Below are 18,473 nucleotides of genomic sequence, written 5' to 3'. Positions count from 1 at the left end.
AATCATAAAAAAATCGAATAGTTCATCATATCTGGAAGAAAAAAAGTTGTATTACTGGTGCCTTCCACACGGGGGCAGCGCAGCATTTGATGATACAGTGTGGCACACTAGATGCCAAACTGTAGAAGAAGAAACACACGGGGGAGAGGGTTTTCCACGGCAGTCTATGGGCGGGACAAACAGAGATCGCTAAGTGAACACCTGCGCAGCAGCACATACACACTGTACTGCGACAGAGCTAACTGTTAGCCTGTTAGCACATACACACTGTACTGCGACAGAGCTAACTGTAGCTAACTGCCTCTAACAGCGGCTCTTCTTAACGAGCCGGCCTCCGGCCTATTACCTAGGTAGATAAGATCGGTTTGATGTAAAGGAATCGGCCGATCGCCGATCCCGCAAAATTAAGGAAATCCGCGCTGATCGATCGGTGCACCCCTACTTGAAACATGTATTTCAGATACCACACTTCAAGCCCAAATGCTGTTTGTTTTTAAAATGATGTTCTCTGTTAGTGAAGCAAGTAACAAGTAAACTGAAGCCCATTTTACATATGGCAACAGTAATCCCTAGATAAATGGTTTTTATCAACACTGTGTGCTCCCTGTGGCAGGGTGAAGATCCTGTCTGTCCCAGACAGAGGTGACCGGCTGTTTTTCAGCGTCTTTGTTCGGTTTATTGATGTGGGGAAGGAGGAAGAAGTCAAAGCCCATCAGCTCCTCCAGCTCCCGGAGCAGTTCCACTCTCTGCCTGGCCAGGCCGTGGAGATCATCGTCTGCCGGGTCAAGCCTGTGGACGCAGAGACCAACTGGCACCCCAAGGTATCCTGCTCACCACCTCTACTAATTTACTCCTAGCTTGACAATTAGGGGTGTGCATTGGCCCTGCCCTCACGATTCGATTACGATTCACCAGGTAACGATTCGATTCGATTCAATTCGATTCTACAATGCATTGCGATGCATCACAATTATACTGCACACAACAAGGGACATTTTTCGTCAGTCATGAGGCAATACTAATAACAATAGATTTTATTGGCTATATTTTGAAAAGATGGCAAAATGAATCTCCTGCCTGAGTTCATCTAAAAGTAAGGAAAGAGAAATGCCTCCTCCTGCCATAAAAAAGGAACCTGCTGAGGTGAAATTTACATCAGCTAAATGTCGAGGCAAATACAATGGTATTTACCATTATTAGATTTTATTCAAGTTTTAAATTTTGGCCCATTGTGTATTTGAGTTTGACACCCCTGACTTAGACAGTCCAGACTCTAATAACTTCATGTCGTTAATTCATTCATTTGACCTCCAGCTGCTCCACAGTCGTCCTACTCACAAAGCTGGCAAAAACCTTGATTTAATTCTCATCTGTAACTGTGCCCACAGGCCACCAGAGCGATCAGCCTGAAGATCCGAGGTCTGCAGCACCGAGCCAGAGCAGTTTTCAGTCTGGGAAACACTGTTTTTGTTGATCCGATGGTAGGTGTTTACCTATCAATCATGTCACTTATCGAGAGATAAAGAATCTGAATTAATAAACGGATGCAAAGTGTGCACTGTCCACTTTTAACAGTTTAAGGTATCTCTGAAATCTAGAGTAGCTCAAACTCCTTTTTTGTTTTTCAGCAAATTTCACTCTGTACAATAAGTTTAATGTTGGACTCGACTGTTTTTGATGCATTTGGTACCAGAAAATGTTTGTTTTTGTTTTTGAGGTCCGTGTGACCCAGGTGCCAGGTATGAAAACTGTGATCAATGAATACAAAGTGCAGTCGGAGATCCTGAACTCGGGGATGGGAGTCAGCAACCCGGAGCATCTGGACCTGCTGAAGGCGCTCTGCCAGCAGAGCAGCAAGGAGACAGGTCACAACTCTGGGTAAGAAAACACTTGCCGTACTTTCCGCACTATAAAGCGCACCGGAGTATAAGCCGCAGCAGCTAAATTGAATGAAGTGTACATATATAAGCCGCACTGGACTATAAGCCGCAGGTGTTTTAATGTTTAATTACCATATGTAAGGGTTGGTGCACAGAGGGGATTGTGGGGAAAGAGATGGCTGCTTGAGGAAGCTTCTTTTACAGCCAGATTGACTGTCTTTAACTTAAAAGCTGCATCATATGCATTTCTACGTTTGTTTTCCATAATGAGGGTTTGTGCATGAAAACTTCCTTTGCACAAACTATCTCACTCTCGTAATGTCGGTCTGTCTCTCGTTCTGTCTCTCGTACCATTCTCGGTTTCACTTTTACTTTTGCGCGCTACCTGTTTCACTCTTTTCCGGCGCCCTGCCAGATTGGCTCCTGGTCCTTCGTCCTTCGTCTGTAAAAATCCATAGATTAGCCGCACCGTTATATAAGCCGCAGAATCGAAAAATGGGGAAAAAGGCGCGGCTTATAGTCCGAAAATTACGGTAATTCAATTATTTTGACCAAGAAAAGGCTCAATTACCACGGCGACTCCGACAAACCAAGTAGCTTTTGACACAAATACACACAGACAAGTGAAAAATAGCTTAAAAGTATATGAAGGACCCCGAGCCGATCTGGTACGTACACCTGCCTCCAGCTTTTCCTGCTGGAGTCCGCCGCTCCTGGCGGACCGGTCATAGAGCCCATAGAGTTAAAGTTGGTGGACTGTAACCTGTAAAATCCATAGATTTAGGAGGTAACCTAGTGGCCGTTAGCTGTAAAAATCCATAGATTAGCCGCACCGTTATATAAGCCGCAGAATCGAAAAATTGGGAAAAAGGCGCGGCTTATAGTCCGAAAATTACGGTAGATACATGTCAGAAGATATTATCCACCTCCACTATGATTAATGAAGCAGCGTTTTTGTAGGGTGGGGGATGGCCCGGTGTCTCTGGAGGTCAGGATCAAAGCTGAGGAGGAAGTTCTGGCTAAAGCCTTCACAGCGGCTGAGGTCCTCGCCGACCTTCCTCACCTCGAGCCATTCGAGCCACTTAGTCCAGTATCTTCAATGATGCAGTCTCTGGTCCCAGCACCACCAGCAGCAGAACTCCACCCGGTTTCAGCGTGTGATCAAAAACCCCTGTTGAATAGCCACGAAGCTATTGGACAGAGAAACACCAACACTGCTGATCTGGAGCCAGCTGAGCAAATGAGGAGGTTGGTCACTTCATATGCAAAACAATAGTTGGACTTTATTTTGGCTTTTCCGTTTTTTGGTTCCAGAACTGTGCGATCTGCAGGTAACATTTGTTCAGTCTTGTCTGGCTCTTTGTTAATTCTTCTACTTTATTGATTATTTTTTTTGACTTTTTTTCATGTGACTTCAACTTTTTTCTCATTCTGACTAGATTCTCGTTATTTTTACATTTTTTCATCATACATCATTCATCATATATATATATATATATATATATATATATATATATATATATATACATACACATATATATATATATATATATATATATATATATATATATATATATATATATACACACACATATATATATATATATATATATATATATATATATATATATACACACACATATATATATATATATATATATATATATATATATATATATATATATATATATATATATATATATATATATATATATATATATATATATATATATATATATATACACAGTTCTGTCCAAAAGTCCTAGGCAGTGTGAACAAATGCCTAGAACAGGGATTCCCAAAGTGTGGTGCGTGGACCCCTGGGGGTGCGCGAGATGAAAAATGTAATGGCGGTCTGATAATTACACAATTACATTATTTCCCCCCACACAATAAAGAAGTGTAAATAAACATTTCCTTTGTAAAATGTAAAATCAAAAACTGTAATATTAATTAATAAATAAATGCAAGCTATTCAAAATGCACTTCATCTTAAAATGAAGCGTAGAAGAAGTTATCTTCTTCCATGTTTCCAACCTGTGTTATGATTGATGATTATGATGATGATGCGATTATGACGGGTTGTTTAGCTCCACACTCATTTAAACTTGCTGCAATTTTTGTTCAACGTGGCTCAAAATATTATAACATTTTCCCAACTTATGTGCTTTCTGCCTCTGATCCTGAGCCTGTCATCATCCTCTTTGCTCTTAAAAGTGGAAGCTTGCGCATAACTATGTTGCATTATATTGAAACTGTTGTGATGGTGATTATTTTATTATATGTGTTCTCATTTAAGCATGATTAAACAAGCCGCCTTTAATATGGCTATGAAAAAGCTTATTGCATTTTGTTTTTTTTGAAGGTGTGGGGGATTGGGGGTGCGTCAACACGGTTGGGACATAGAAGGGGGTGCGCGGCTAAAAACGTTTGGGAACCGCTGGCCTAGAAGAATTGATGCTGATTTGAAAGCAAAGGGTGGTCACATTAAATATTGATATTGATTTTTCTTCCGTTCACTCACTTTGCATTTTGTTTTTGATAAAAATTCATCAATCTGATTTTTGAAAGCATTCTTAATTTACAGCATTTTGTCCACACCTGCCCAAAACCCTTGCGCAGTACTGTGTATATATATATGTTTATGTGTATGTATATATATATATATATATATATATATATAAAACAAGAAACATATTATGACACCTCTCCAATGGACAAGGAAAAGATCCAAAGAAGTTTAGTACAATTGAAGTTTTCCTTGGGAAGATAAACACAAGAGAGACCTTCTTCCAAGGCTTACAAGTGTCTTATTTATATATATTTTGATTATTCTTCCATCCATTCACTTTTCTTTTTTTCTTTTCTTTTTTTTTTAATTGATTATTTTAGCTCAATTGTGTTTTTTTGTGAAGAAAGTTTTACTAAATAGTCCCTAAGTGCTGTGGAAAGTTTTCACTGCATTCTTCTTCATTCAGACACTTTGGTTCAACTGCACCTTTATCCCCGTCAAGTTTAATCTAACCTAAACTTTTCTTACTAAACGTGCATCTGTCTTGACAAGAAGGGTTTTCCCAGCCAACTTTCAGAACCACAGCACATTTTATCCTAGTTGATATTTGTGATGTTATAAGATTTGAACATTAAACTGCCTTCTCTTTTTGTATGTCTGGAGCAAATGTCATTTTTATTTTAAATTTGAGTGTTTGTTGACGTTTTCGCATAAAGCTTCAGTGTCTCAGTTAGTTGAACTATTTATTTAGAAAGAATCACTGACACCTAAGAACAAAGTACATTTAAAAGCAACATATCAATAATAAACCGTCACAAATATTAAACATACATGTATCATGAGGTAGAGCAGAAAAACTCTGAGAGACATTAATATCTCTAGTATCTATTTTTTTTTCTAAAAGGGGAACCCAACCGAAGCTTTATGATTTTGATTCACAGGATCAGTGATGGAGGAGAACTTTGCGCAACGACCAGCCAGACTGCCAGACTCAACCTCATTGAAAATGGTAAAAAAAATAAAAGTCTATCCTAATAGTGTCCAAACTGCATAATTACACATACATCACACTTTTTCGGTTATTATGACACTGTAAGGCAGGGGTGTCAAACTCAAATACACAATGGGCCAAATTTTAAAACTTGAATAAAATCGCGGGCCAACATTGAACAAATAAACCTTTTAATATATACCAAACATGTTTTGCTTTAACATTAAATATGGAACCAGCAACGCTTATAAACATACAATATATAACTAAATAGTGCAGACATGCAAAAACAAATTTCAAATAAAAAACACATCAATGTCATTAATTTATTAAATAAAAATTAAATAAAAATCGTATGCCTCTTTTCTATTTGCATCCTTCTGATTTCAATATCTAAATAAACTTTTTCAACAGGTTAATAAATTCTGCCTTTCTTTTCTGCATTTTTGGGAAGGGGTAGCTGGGAGACAGCTCTAGCTTGAGGTTGCTATGACGACTGTCACAGAGGAGCGTTTCTGGGTCCTGTCCTGATTGACGCGCCAAAACAACAGCAGGGCATTGTGGGATTTGTAGTATTAGCGGTAAATGTGCCGTATAATACTGGTGGGTCAGCTTTTATAGTACAATAATAATATAATAATTTGGTATTGCCTCGCAGGCCAAATAAAATTACACTGCGGGCCAAATTTGGCCCGCGGGCCAGAGTTTGACACCCCTGCTGTAAGGGGTTTTTAAACTGTAGATAATATGTTCCGATATTCCTAAAACTGGATCCCACTGTCACTTTTAGTACATTTTCCTTGTAACGATAAGAGAGTGAAAACAAGACTCTGTTCCTCCTTAAACATTTAGACATATTTAATTTCCTGTGACTAAGACAGATGTTGTGGTGGCTAATCATGATCTCTGTGTTCAGGTGTGCCTCCAGGTGATGATCAAAACAACAGCCAGCAGCTCACCAGCACTAATGTGATAATCTGTGATGACTCCACAAAAAGGCACAAGATAACTCCTTCCTATTACAACTTCTGTGCTTTACTTTAATAATTTCAAATACTAAACTGTAGATGCATATGTTTGTTTCAGTTTCCACCCTCCTGTCCGTTGGTACCAGACTTCCAGCTCTGTGATGGTGACGATGAAGCTGATGAACCCAGAGAGTCAGCGCTGTGAATTCTACCCTGACAGAGTCGTCTACAGGTCCGTCAGGAGCAGACCACCAATGATTGCTCACTTAGTACACATGACATCCAACGCTAAGTGGAGCTTTTTGTCTAGAGCACTTTACACCGGTGGGAGTGGGTACATGTTCAGCATGGCCAGCGTTTGTGTGCTTTAACCCATTGAAGCCTGGAAAGCGGATACGTCGTTTTGTAGTATTTGTATAAGCTCTCAAATACTTTTTGAATTTCATTTCTATCTGCTGCAGAGGCTGAAAATCTATTATTTAGTATAGTAGAAGCGTTGACACTTGTGTTGAATTTCCAGAAAAACTTCAGGTTTTAGGGGGTTATTTTAAAATTGCCCAGAGGTGGTACAGGAAGTTTTAGGCGTCAATGGGTTAAACAAAACAACAAAATACTTGATTATGACCGGCTGGCAACACATCAAACACAGTTCAGTTTTCTAGGTAGATGATTAGATATAAGGGGATGCATGCAGGAAACCTCATTCACAAAGTCCATTACTCTTCTTTGTTGCGACCATAGACTTTTTTTGTTTTTCATTTACTTTTTATTGGTTTTTGAAATGAACAAACAAACAATCAACATGAAGACCTATAGACAAATACAGAAAATATCAAGGAAAAAAGTTAAAGCCTACAAAAGGAGATTGGAAAACACCCCAAAATAAATGAATAAATCAAATAAAAAGGGGAAAGGTACAAAGAAATGAAAGTATTGTGATCGTCCAGTCTGAGATTACCTAAAATCCGGTTTTATGGTAGAGATGTATGTAATCCATTTTTGCCAATTTTCAATAAATACCTCTTTTTGTGTTCTTAAATTGAAAGTAATTCTTTCCATTACAAAGATGCTGTACACAATATCAATCCATTCATCTGCACTAGGAGCCTCCCTCTTCAGCCATTTCTTTGTTATTGATTTCTTACAGGCCACCAATAATATTCTAAGTAAATATTTATCTTTATTCCTCCACTCCAGTTCCTCTAGATCCACCAAATATAACAAATTGAAACAAAAAGTTATTTTTGTTGAAAACACAGGCCCGCGTCTTCACTTTTTATTCCTCGTTTAGACGAGCGTTTTCGGGAGGAAATCTGCTGCATACGGTGACGCAAAAGTGTGTGAAATTGGATTCTATGCAGCCAGACGGCATCACTTAAAGCGATAAGAGCATCTTTGGGCATGCAGAAGTTTTCACGCCACACATTTTCATCAGCTACTCCTTCCACAAAGTTCTCCACCATCACTAGATCTCCCAGGTCTCGTTCACAGCCGTCTGGCTCGCCTCCGACCAATTGCTGCATCCAGAATGTGATGGAGGTAATTCCAGATCCTTCTCTGTTCACTAATACTATCTGTACATATCCTGTACATTTGGTGGAAAGACTCCTGTAAGTTTATTAGAGCTGCCAGAGCAGCTTGAAGGTCCGACGCATGGAAATAATCCCACGTTTGTTTATTTTCCTGTACTGGAGCATGTATGTGACGTAAACACATACGTGACGTGAGCAGATCAGATCAGAGTTTTGTGTCTTGTCAGTGTAGACGACACACTACGGAGGAGAGGATTTAACTTTTCCACTTTGGAAGGTGGTTTCAGATTTTTGCGTCTTTAAGCCCCCAAAACGCCGTCACCGTCTAAACGAAAGGCACTTCCGATAAAATATTTTGTCGTTTTCACCTGCGAGCGTCCTCGTGTAAACGGGGCCACAGTCTCTAGAATTTGATGTACGTTCAACCAAAATGGGGTCACAACAGAGCAACACCAGAATATAAGATAGTCGCTTCTTTGCTTCCACAACATCTCCATTCTGTCTGATTGGAATATGATCTCTTTTGATATGGAGTGCAGAAATAGCGAATGAGATTTTTCCATGAATATTCTCTCAAAAGTGGAGAATTTGTTGTTTTCCATTGTTGTTTGAAATTTTCCTTCCAGTTCTCCTGTGAGATTATGACGTTGCCTTCAGTTTCCCAACTTGATTTTACGTTAGATACATTTTCTTTGTTAAGAGATTGAAGACTTGTGTATAATTTTGAAATTATCTTCTTAAAAGGTTCATCTTTATAAGCTTTTACAAATACCTGTAGAATATTGTTTTCAGGTTGATATTTTTTTATATATTTTTTCCTGATATAGTCTCTTATTTGTAGATATCTGAAGAGGTCCTGGCTCTGTAGACCAAATTTATCCTTGAGATCTTGGAAACTTCTAACCGAACCTTTACTTATTAGTGAATAGTATGTTGTAAGCCCTAAAGAGGTCCATTCCTTGAATCTATGGTCGTGTTGACTTTGTGTAAATTGTGGGTCATAAGCAAACCATTTCAAGATATCGAATGTCTTTTTTAAATTGAACTGTTTTAATACATCAGTCAAAAGCAGACCTGGGCATTGGGCGGCCCGCGGGCCACATCCGGCCCATTGGCTGTCCCTGTCCGGCCCACATATTTTGAAGGCGATTTACGTACACTACTGGTCAAAAGTTTTAGAACACACCAACTTTTCCAGAATTTAATTGAAAATGATGCAGTTTAATGTCTCAGTCTACTCTGAAATGAATGCACATTTGCAACATTTAAAATTCTTTATTGAGCATGATAGTGTTTTGAAAGTAAAAAAAAGATTCAAAATCACATTTTATGTTGAACTAAAGGACTAAAAATAGACACAAAATGACCAAAAAAAAGACACAAAAAGACACCAAAAGAGACAAAATGACTTACAAAGACATGAAAAGAATAAAAAAATGGACAAAATAGCCCAAGACTCCATAGAGTTAAGTTGTTAACCCATTTCTTGTTCCCTGAAAAAAGGTCTACCGGTACTTGCATAATTCTGAAATGTACATTATCTTTCAGTTTTGGTTAAGCTTACCTTTTTTTATTTACCTCTGGCAGTTCACCACTTACCTTCGTGCTCTTTCAAGCTGTTCATTTGACTTGAACTGCTTGAATTTCAATAAAAAATGGAAAAATTGGGGTGTTCTAAAACTTTTGACCGGTAGTGTATATCTGAGTTACCCGAGTTACCTCGGTACCTTGTCAAAAACACGTATTGCTTTTTGCATAAAGTTAATAAATGACTGGTTTACTGCATAACATACATGCTCTTTATTGTTTTTATCGCTCCATGAAAATAAAAATAAGACATTCCGTGGTCACCTCGTGAATCCAGCGTAAGAGCTACGAGGTGGGAAAACAATAACAAACATTAGCATTAGCGCTTTAGCAAACAAGCACTTTTACTAAGTTAAGACAACCAATACAGCCACTAATATTATATGAGAGAAGAAAAAAAACTTTAACAAACCTTGTGTCCTGTCAGCCACTATAGAAGCCCTTTTCATACTTTATATCAACTTTATATGAATTACTACGCACTCGTTATTATTTACCGTTCGTTTTTCATTTAACCTCCACCTGTTATTTCCTGTCCCTGCCTTTCAAAATGAAAGCACCCGTTTCACACTGGACGGCACCTTTTCAAAATAAAAGCATCACTGTTCAGCATTGTAAAACACCTAGAAAATTTACAAACATGAAAAAAAAAATCCTATATACGAACCTTGCTAAAGGTAATTTACAGTTGAGTTTGAAATAAATGGAAAAGTGATATCGTGATTGGAGTATTTACTACTTTTTACTGCTATATTTGATTGACTCCCCATTAACAGTCTCATCATAACATATTCTTATCAGTAGCAGCTCAAAACCAGATAATTTACTGTCTTTTATAAAGCGGTTAAATTAATATTGAGCAGAATTTAGTTCAGAGTTTTTGCCCGGCCCCTGCAACCTTCGTGGTATTAGTCATGTGGCCCCTTGGGAAAATGAATTGCCCACCCCTGGTCAAAAGCTTTAATGAGTTAGTGATCCATGGATTATCTTGATCAGTAAGGTATTTGTGTAATAGTGGATCACCAATCAACGCAGTGACTGGAGGTCCCTGTCCCATTGTTTGTTCAATATTTTTCCATCTGGCCTTGTAACTAGGAGTACACCAGTCTATTAAAGGCCTAAGTTGGGCTGCCTTGTAATAGTCTTTTAGAATAGGAAGAGCTAGTCCTCCTTTTTCTTTTGATAGCTGGAGTATTTTATATTGTATCCTAGGTTTTTCCCAGCCCATATGTATCTAGAAAATAATCTGTCCCAGGCCCCGTTCACACGAGGACGGTCTCAACAGAAGACGCAAAAGTGGCGTCGCGTCTTCACTTTTTATTCCTCGTTTAGACGAGCATTTTCAGGAGGAAATCTGCTGCATACGATGATGCAAAAGTGTGTGAAATTCGATTGTATGCAGCCAGGCGGCATCACTTAAAGCGATAAGAGCATCTTTGGGCATGCAGAAGTTTTCACGCCACACATTTTCATCAGCTACTCCTTCCACAAAGTTCTCCACCATCACTAGATCTCCCAGGTCTCGTTCACAGCCGTCTGGCTCGCCTCCGACCAATTGCTGCATCCAAAATGTGATGGAGGTAATTCCAGATCCTTCTCTGTTCACTAATACTATCTGTACATATCCTGTACATTTGGTGGAAAGACTCCTGTAAGTTTATTAGAGCTGCCAGAGCAGCTTGAAGGTCCGACGCATGGAAATAATCCCACGTTTGTTTATTTCCTGTACTGGAGCATGTATGTGACGTAAACACATACGTGACGTGAGCAGATCAGATCAGAGTTTTGTGTCTTGTCAGTGTAGACGGACACGCTACGGAGGAGCGGATTTAACTTTTCCACTTTGGAAGGTGGTTTCAGATTTTTGCGTCTTTAAGCCCCCAAAACGCCGTCACCGTCTAAACGAAAGGCACTTCCCATAAAATATTTTGTCGTTTTTACCCGCGAGCGTCCTCGTGTAAACGGGGCCTCAGTCTTGAAATTGTTTTTCTGGTGTTTCTTTGTTGACAAGTTTATTTGATACATGGTGAGGTATGGTGTGGTTCCAGTTTGATGATGACAAGCGTATATTTTACAAATAATTTTCATTAGAGTGTTTTTTATTAGATAAACATGGGCTCTGATACATTGTAACTTTTTTTTCATGGAATTGGCGTATACCCAAACACTGTGTAACACCAGTAACACCAATGACCATGATAAAAGCTTGGTTATAAAAAAAAATGTTTGTAATCCTCACAATCTAATCACTACAGCTTTTTGCCAAACATTCTCTAGTTCCCGCTTCTCAAATGTGCAGATCTTCGCCTTTTTGCCCCGGCTTTTATGTCATTGTAAAGTTTTTATTTTGGAATGTTGGTCAGACAAAACTAACTGAAATATCCTTAGTTTAGTAGCCCCTCTTCATTTGAGCTTGATTGCACCTACACGGAGGTGGTGGTTGGGGGAATCTTGTTATAAACTGAGTAACAAAACCAAAAAGAAAACCAGTAAAGCACACTGTGGTGTAAGGGGGCATCAGACTATTCACTCTCTGGACTTTGTTTCCTGGCTGACTGAGGACTTGAAGGAGGTCGTCCTGAGGAGAGGTGAGGACAGACTGAGTTGTCTCTGATGGTCCGGTACCGGTCCAGTGTGGCACTCTCCTGCCTGTGTTTTCATTAAAGGGAATTAAACTGTAAATTTACAGTATATTCCAGTGTGAGGAAAGAAGAGTGCTTTTCCTTCAATGTGATCAAGTTCTCTCTCTGTCTCTGTCTCTCTCTCTGTCTCTGTCTCTCTCTCTCTCTCTCTCTCTCTCTCTCTGTCTCTGTCTCTCTCTCTTGTTCTCTCTCTCTCTCTTGTTCTCTCTCTCTCTCTCGTTCTCTCTCTCTCTCTCTGTCTCTCTCTCTGTGTCTCTCTCTTGTTCTCTCTCTGTCTCTCTCTCTTGTTCTCTCTCTCTCTCGTTCTCTCTCTCTCTCTCGTTCTCGCTCTCTCTTGTTCTCTCTCTCTCTCTCTCTCTCTTGTTCTCTCTCTCTCTCTTGTTCTCTCTCTCTCTTGCTCTCTCTCGCTCTCTTGTTCTCTCTCTCTCTTGCTCTCTCTCGCTCTCTTGTTCTCTCTCTGTCTTGCTCTCTCTCTCTCTTGTTCTCTCTCTCTCTTGTTCTCTGTCTCTCTCTCTCTTGTTCTCTCTCTCTCTCTCTCTCTCTTGTTCTCTCTCTCTCTCTCTCTTGTTCTCTCTCTCTTGTTCTCTCTCTCTCTCTCTCTTGTTCTCTCTCTCTCTTGCTCTCTCTCGCTCTCTTGTTCTCTCTCTCTCTTGCTCTCTCTGTCCCTCTCTCGTTCTCTCTCTCTCTCTCTCTCTTGTTCTCTCTCTCTCTCTTGCTCTCTCTCGCTCTCTTGTTCTCTCTCTCTCTCTCTCTCTCGTTCTCTCTCTCTTGTTCTCTCTCTCTCTCTTGTTCTCTCTCTCTCTCTCGTTCTCTCTCTCTCTCTCTCTCTCTCTCTCTCTCTCTCTCTCTCTCTCTCGTGTTCAGTGGCAGAGCCAACGGTCGGACCTACAGAGCTGACTTGCAGCTACACAGCAACATTGCTGCAGACCGCTGCTGCTGGGAAATGAAGTCCAATGAGCCGGTCCTCAAACTGGTCAAGCAACAGCAGGGACACTGGGAAAGACTCATCCAGAACAAGGTACTGGTTTGAATCTTGTTCAGTCCACAGCAGAAATTAATCTTAATCCTCAGGTCAACTGTATAAAAAAAAATCTATTTTAAGTAGCAAATAATGAGTTCTGTGTGGTTTGAAGTGTGGTTTTATGAGTAACTTATCCACAGTAGATGGCATTTGGCCCTCAACAAGATTGCTGGTGTATTTTTTGGGCTCAATCGGTTAGTTTGTTTGTGCAAAATCTTGGTATGTTAATTGGTTAGTTTGGATTTCACACACAATAACAAAAACTAACATATAAAGGTAGACCAGCAACCCGTGGTCTGCAAGGTAAAATTACTGATTAATTCAAAGGAGTCGTTCATAGATAAAAAGTTTTTGCCCCTGTCAGAAAGGGACTTCTTGATGGCATGATAAAGTAGTAAAAGTATTCTTAATATACCATATACTTAAACTGATATTGTTTTTTGTTTTTTTATGTGGCCCCAGTTTGCTTCTCCAAACTGGGGGTTTCCATAATTAATTTTGAACTGCACCAAATTGGTCAATGAATCAAAGACTGCATTGAAGAACTTTAAGGTTTTGTGTTTCCACAGAATATCTTTGTGAGTTACGACATGGAGCACTTTGAAGAAGATGAAGACCGAACCCCAAATGGTAAGAACCACACTGAACACGTCAGAGCGCAAACCTTTGGCTGTCATTTTTGCAACTGGAAAGTAATGTAAAGGGTAGTCTTGGATATGTTTTGCCCAGCTGTATTAAACTAATGTCTGTCCCGCTCATGGTTTGGTCTTCAGGTCTGTGTTTTGTCGAGAACACGGGAAAGGATAACTGGTATGTGAACTCGGAGAGCGGCAGTGACAGCGATTAACTGAAGACAGATGCTAAGAAACAAAAAACACCTCATCTTTCACTCGTGTCATCTATTACCGCGACTGATTCCAAAGACGTTAGGTTGTTGTCTAATTTGCTATTCCTTTTAAACAGTTTAAAAAAGTACAAAGACAATCTATTTTATGTTTGAACTGAGAAGCTTTGAATGAAACGTTTAATTCTGAGTTTGATGCATTCTGTTTTTATTTACATTTTTAACAACGTCCCATCTTTTGGAATCAGTGATTTACCCGCGGGTCAACCGAATATTACATACACTCACCGGCTACTTTATGAGCTAGCAAGGTGTACCTAATAAAGTGGCAGTGTGATAGCCCATCTGCTTCAGGGTTGGGCGTGTTGTGCGTTCAGAAATGGTCTTCTGCAGACCTTGGTTGAGGTGGTTATTTGAGTTATTGTTCCCTTTATGTCATCTGAAACCAGTCTGACCATTCTCCTCTGACCTCTGACCTCTGACCTCTGGCATCAACAAGATATTTTGGCCAAGAGAACTGCAACTCACTGGATATTTTCTCTTTTTCGGACCATTCTCTGTAAACCCTAGAGATGGTTGTTGGACCAGCAGTTTGTGAAATACTCAGACCAACAACCATATGGGTTTACATCTCATTAATACCTGTAAACACACACAGGGTGATCTACAAATAGTCCTTGATTTACACACATATTTTTGCTATCCACAAATACAAATTTCTAATTTGTAACATGTATTTTTTTTTTTTTTTTTACAAATAAGTCTGTATTTGTAAATATATATTCCTCAATGACACATTTTTGAGATGTTCCACACAGATTCACAAACAAATAACTTGTGATTCACAAATGGCCCGCCCTCCTTAACCAGTGTTGTTGCATACAAATATTCCTTTCACGAACACGGATTTAGGATTTGTTTTTGTGTGTTTGCTTTTACAAATAAGTGTGTATTTGTAAAAAAAAAAAAAGGGCATTTGTAAAACTGAAAATCCTGCTTTTGAAGTGTGATTCAGCATTTGTGGATTGCCAATCACACACACGCATCTCTTCTCTCAGTGACGTATTTTTGAGACGTTCTTGTCAAGAGAATCCACAAACAAACAGCTTGTGATTCACAGATGGCCTCCTCAACAGTAGGTGGCAGTGTTGTGATATGCATTGATGGAGCTATGGACTCTGCTTAAGGTGGACTAACACTTAATTTTCAATTTATATAAGTAAACTATTTTTCCTTGCCCCACATTACATTAGCACCTATACCGTGAAAATAAAAATGAAAACAATGATAACACTATTGCGACTGCCCGTTTGGTTAAAAACGTTCAATTACCCTGCGCAGCCAGCACACCAGAGCAGGGGTTGCTGTAAAAAATGTCGCCGGCTTCCCTGTCCCTGTCTGAACTGTCTTTTGGAGCAGGCCGTGTTGTCATAACTCAGTCAGTCAGTACGTTTAAATGCACAGCTTGTTCATTGTTTTCATTTTATTTTCATGGTATAGTTGCTAATGTAATGTAGGGCAAGGAAAACTAGTTTTACTTAGAGAGAATGGTGGCTGCTCTCCATCTTCGGCCAAGGCTTTACCGCAAAGTCGAAAGTTAAGTGTTAGTCCACCTTAAGCCGAGTCCAAAGCTCCATCCAGCTATTCTCAACCTTGGGGTCGGGACCCCAGTTGGGGTCGCGAGATGATTTCTGGGGGTCGCCAAATCATTTTGGAAGTCAGCTCTGTCTCCACTGTGTTAAAGTGTTCATGTGTTAATGTTTTTTAGTCTTTTTGGTCACTTAATGTCTTTTTTTGGGTTATTTTGTGTGTTTTTTGGTCATTTTGTGTCTTTTTTTTTATCATTTTGTGGTCAATTTGTGACTTTTTTTGGTAATTTTGTTTCTTTTTTGGTCATGTTGTGTCTTTTTTTAGTCATTTTGTGTCTTTTTTAGGTCATTTTTTCTTTTTTGGATGATCTGAACTGTGCATGTGAGATTCTGTTCAGTGAGCGGGGGTCGCGGACAACATGCATGTTAAATTGGGGGTCGCGACTCAAAAAGGTTGAGAACTACTGGCTCCATCAATGCATATCACAACACTGCCACCTACTGTTGAGGAGCGAGGGCCATCTGTGAATCATAAGCTGTTTGTGGATTCTCTTGACAAGAACGTCTCAAAAATACGTCACTGAGAGAAGAGATGCGTGTGTGTGATTGGCGATCCACAAATGCTTTTTTTTTTTTTTTTTACAAATAGACATTTATTTGTAAAAATCAACACACAAGTTACAAATCCTTTGGCGGACCATTTGTGAGTCACGAGCTGTTTGTTTGTGGATCTTGTCAAGAACGTCTCAAAAATGCGTCATTGAGGAAAGAGATGTGTGTGTGTGATTGATGATTCACAAATGCTGAGTCACACTTCACAAACAACATTTTTAGTTTTACAAATGGCTTTTTTGTTTTTACAAATGGAAAATTGTGTATTTACAAATACACACTTACAGTAGTGTTCAAAAATAATAGCAGTCCAATGAGCATATTTTGGAATATGCTAAAAACCTGTACCTACAGTACAGGCCAAAAGTTTGGACACATCTTCTCATTCAATGTTTTTCCTTTATTTTCATGACTATTGACATTGTAAATTCATCAAAACTATTAATGAACACATGTGGAATTATGTACTTAACAAAAAAGTGTGAAATAACTGAAAACATGTCTTATATTCTAGTAAGCAAAGGGTGGCTACTTTGAGGAATCTAAAATACAAGACATGTTTTCAGTTATTTCACACTTTTTTTGTTAAGTACATAATTCCATATGTGTTTATTCATAGTTTTGATGCCTTCAGTGAGAATCTACAATTTAAATAGTCATGAAAATAAAGAAAAACGTATTGAATGAGATGGTGTGTCCAAACTTTTGGCCTGTACAGTACATGGTAAACAAGGTACCAGTAGGTGCAGTAGATTCTCAGAAAACCAACAAGACCCAGCATTGGTGATATGGAGTCAACCAACTTGTGGCTCCTTTCAGCTGTTATTCCACTCCAAGATTCTCTAACAACATTCATCAATTCATTTACATTTCTTGGTTTTGCTTCAGAAACAGCCTTTTTGATGTCACCCCACAAGTTCTCAATTGGATTAAGATCCACTCCATAACATCAATGTTGTTGGTTTGGAACCAAGATTTTGCTGGTTTACTAGTGTGTTTGGGCTCATTGTCTTGTTGAAACACCCATTTCCAATCCCAATCCCCCTTTATTTGTATAGCACATTTAAACAACACAAACATCTCCACAGTGCTGTACATAAAATCAACAATAAAACAAACAATTCCATATACCAATCAGCAATAAATAATAAGTGTATAAATCTAAAATGATGCCATAAATAAAACAATACAATCAAACAGATAAACAGAGTAAAATAAAATAAAAGAAGTAGTTAAAAGTAGTTAAATAAATAAAAGACACAGCTGGCCCTCGGACCTCAATTCACGCGCTGGAGTATAAATTTGGATGATCCTTGATGTACTGTGGGGCCAGTCCATTCAAAGCTTTAAAAACAAACAATAAAATCTTAAAATCAATCCGAAAATTAACAGGAAGCCATTTCAAGGGCATGTCCTCTTCAGCATAAGGCAACATGAGCTCTTCAAGTATTTTGACATATGCAAACTGATCCATGATCCCTGGTATGAGATAAATAGGCCCAACACCATAGTAGAGAAACATGCCCATATCATGATGCTTCACTGTGTACTGAGACTTGAATTCAGAGTTTGGGGCTCGTCTCACAAACTGTCTGCGGCCCTCGGACCCAAAAAGAACAATTTTACTCTCATCAGTCCACAAAATGTTCCTCCATTTCTCTTCAGGCCAGTTCATGTGTTCTTTGGCAGACTGTAACCTCTTCTGCACATGCCTTTTTTTAACCCATTGAGGCCTGAAAAACCGCTGGGCGATTTTAAAATAAGCCTCTAATTTTCTGGAAATTCTGGAAAAAAAAGTGTCAACTCTTCTACTAAATAATATATTTTTCAGCCTCTGTAGCAGATAGAAATAAAATTCAAAAAGTATTTGAGAGCTTATACAAATACTACAAAATGACGTATCCGCTTTCCAGGCTTCAATGGGTTAACAGAGGGACTTTGCGGGGGATTCTTGTAAATAGATTAGCTTCACACAGACGTCTTCTAACTTCCAGGTAACTCCAGACTGTCTTTGTTCATCCTGGAGCTGATCATTGGCTGAGCCTTTACCATTCTGCTTATTCTTCCATCCATTTTGATGGTTGTCTTCCGTTTTCTGCCACGTGTCTCTGGTTTTGCTCTCCATTTTAAAGCATTGGAGATCATTTTAGCTGAACAGCCTATAATTTTTTTTTCACCTCTTTATAAGTTTTCCCCTCTCCAATCAACTTTTTAATCAGAGTACACTGTTCTTCTGAACAATGTTGTGTACAACCCATTTTCCTCAGGCTTTCAAAGAGAAATGCATGTTCAACA

The 18,473-nt window shown here is 39.0% G+C and overlaps 1 protein-coding gene and 1 long non-coding RNA gene across 3 annotated transcripts in view; one reads left to right on the top strand and one right to left on the bottom strand.

Annotated features, from left to right (window-relative positions):
* The window catches only part of tdrd12 (tudor domain containing 12), a 38,412-nt gene extending 24,245 nt beyond the window's left edge, over positions 1 to 14,167 (top strand). For both annotated transcript variants that reach the window (XM_059334892.1, XM_059334893.1), the window contains 10 exons: positions 614 to 821; positions 1,389 to 1,481; positions 1,718 to 1,878; positions 2,841 to 3,128; positions 5,334 to 5,401; positions 6,300 to 6,381; positions 6,470 to 6,583; positions 12,977 to 13,130; positions 13,703 to 13,763; positions 13,907 to 14,167. In XM_059334892.1, the coding sequence (XP_059190875.1) occupies positions 614 to 821; positions 1,389 to 1,481; positions 1,718 to 1,878; positions 2,841 to 3,128; positions 5,334 to 5,401; positions 6,300 to 6,381; positions 6,470 to 6,583; positions 12,977 to 13,130; positions 13,703 to 13,763; positions 13,907 to 13,980 (1,303 nt within the window). In that variant the 3' untranslated portion in view covers positions 13,981 to 14,167. The remainder of the gene's footprint in view (positions 1 to 613; positions 822 to 1,388; positions 1,482 to 1,717; positions 1,879 to 2,840; positions 3,129 to 5,333; positions 5,402 to 6,299; positions 6,382 to 6,469; positions 6,584 to 12,976; positions 13,131 to 13,702; positions 13,764 to 13,906) is intronic.
* Positions 1 to 18,473, bottom strand: part of LOC131973076 (uncharacterized) — a 139,001-nt gene that overhangs the window by 2,156 nt on the left and 118,372 nt on the right. The window lies entirely within an intron of this gene.

This window comes from Centropristis striata, chromosome 6 (assembly GCF_030273125.1).
Source record: "Centropristis striata isolate RG_2023a ecotype Rhode Island chromosome 6, C.striata_1.0, whole genome shotgun sequence".
Taxonomy (NCBI): Eukaryota; Metazoa; Chordata; class Actinopteri; order Perciformes; family Serranidae; genus Centropristis; species Centropristis striata.
The sequence above is the reverse complement of the archived record's forward strand: the minus strand, read 5'-3'. Positions and strand labels throughout refer to the sequence as shown.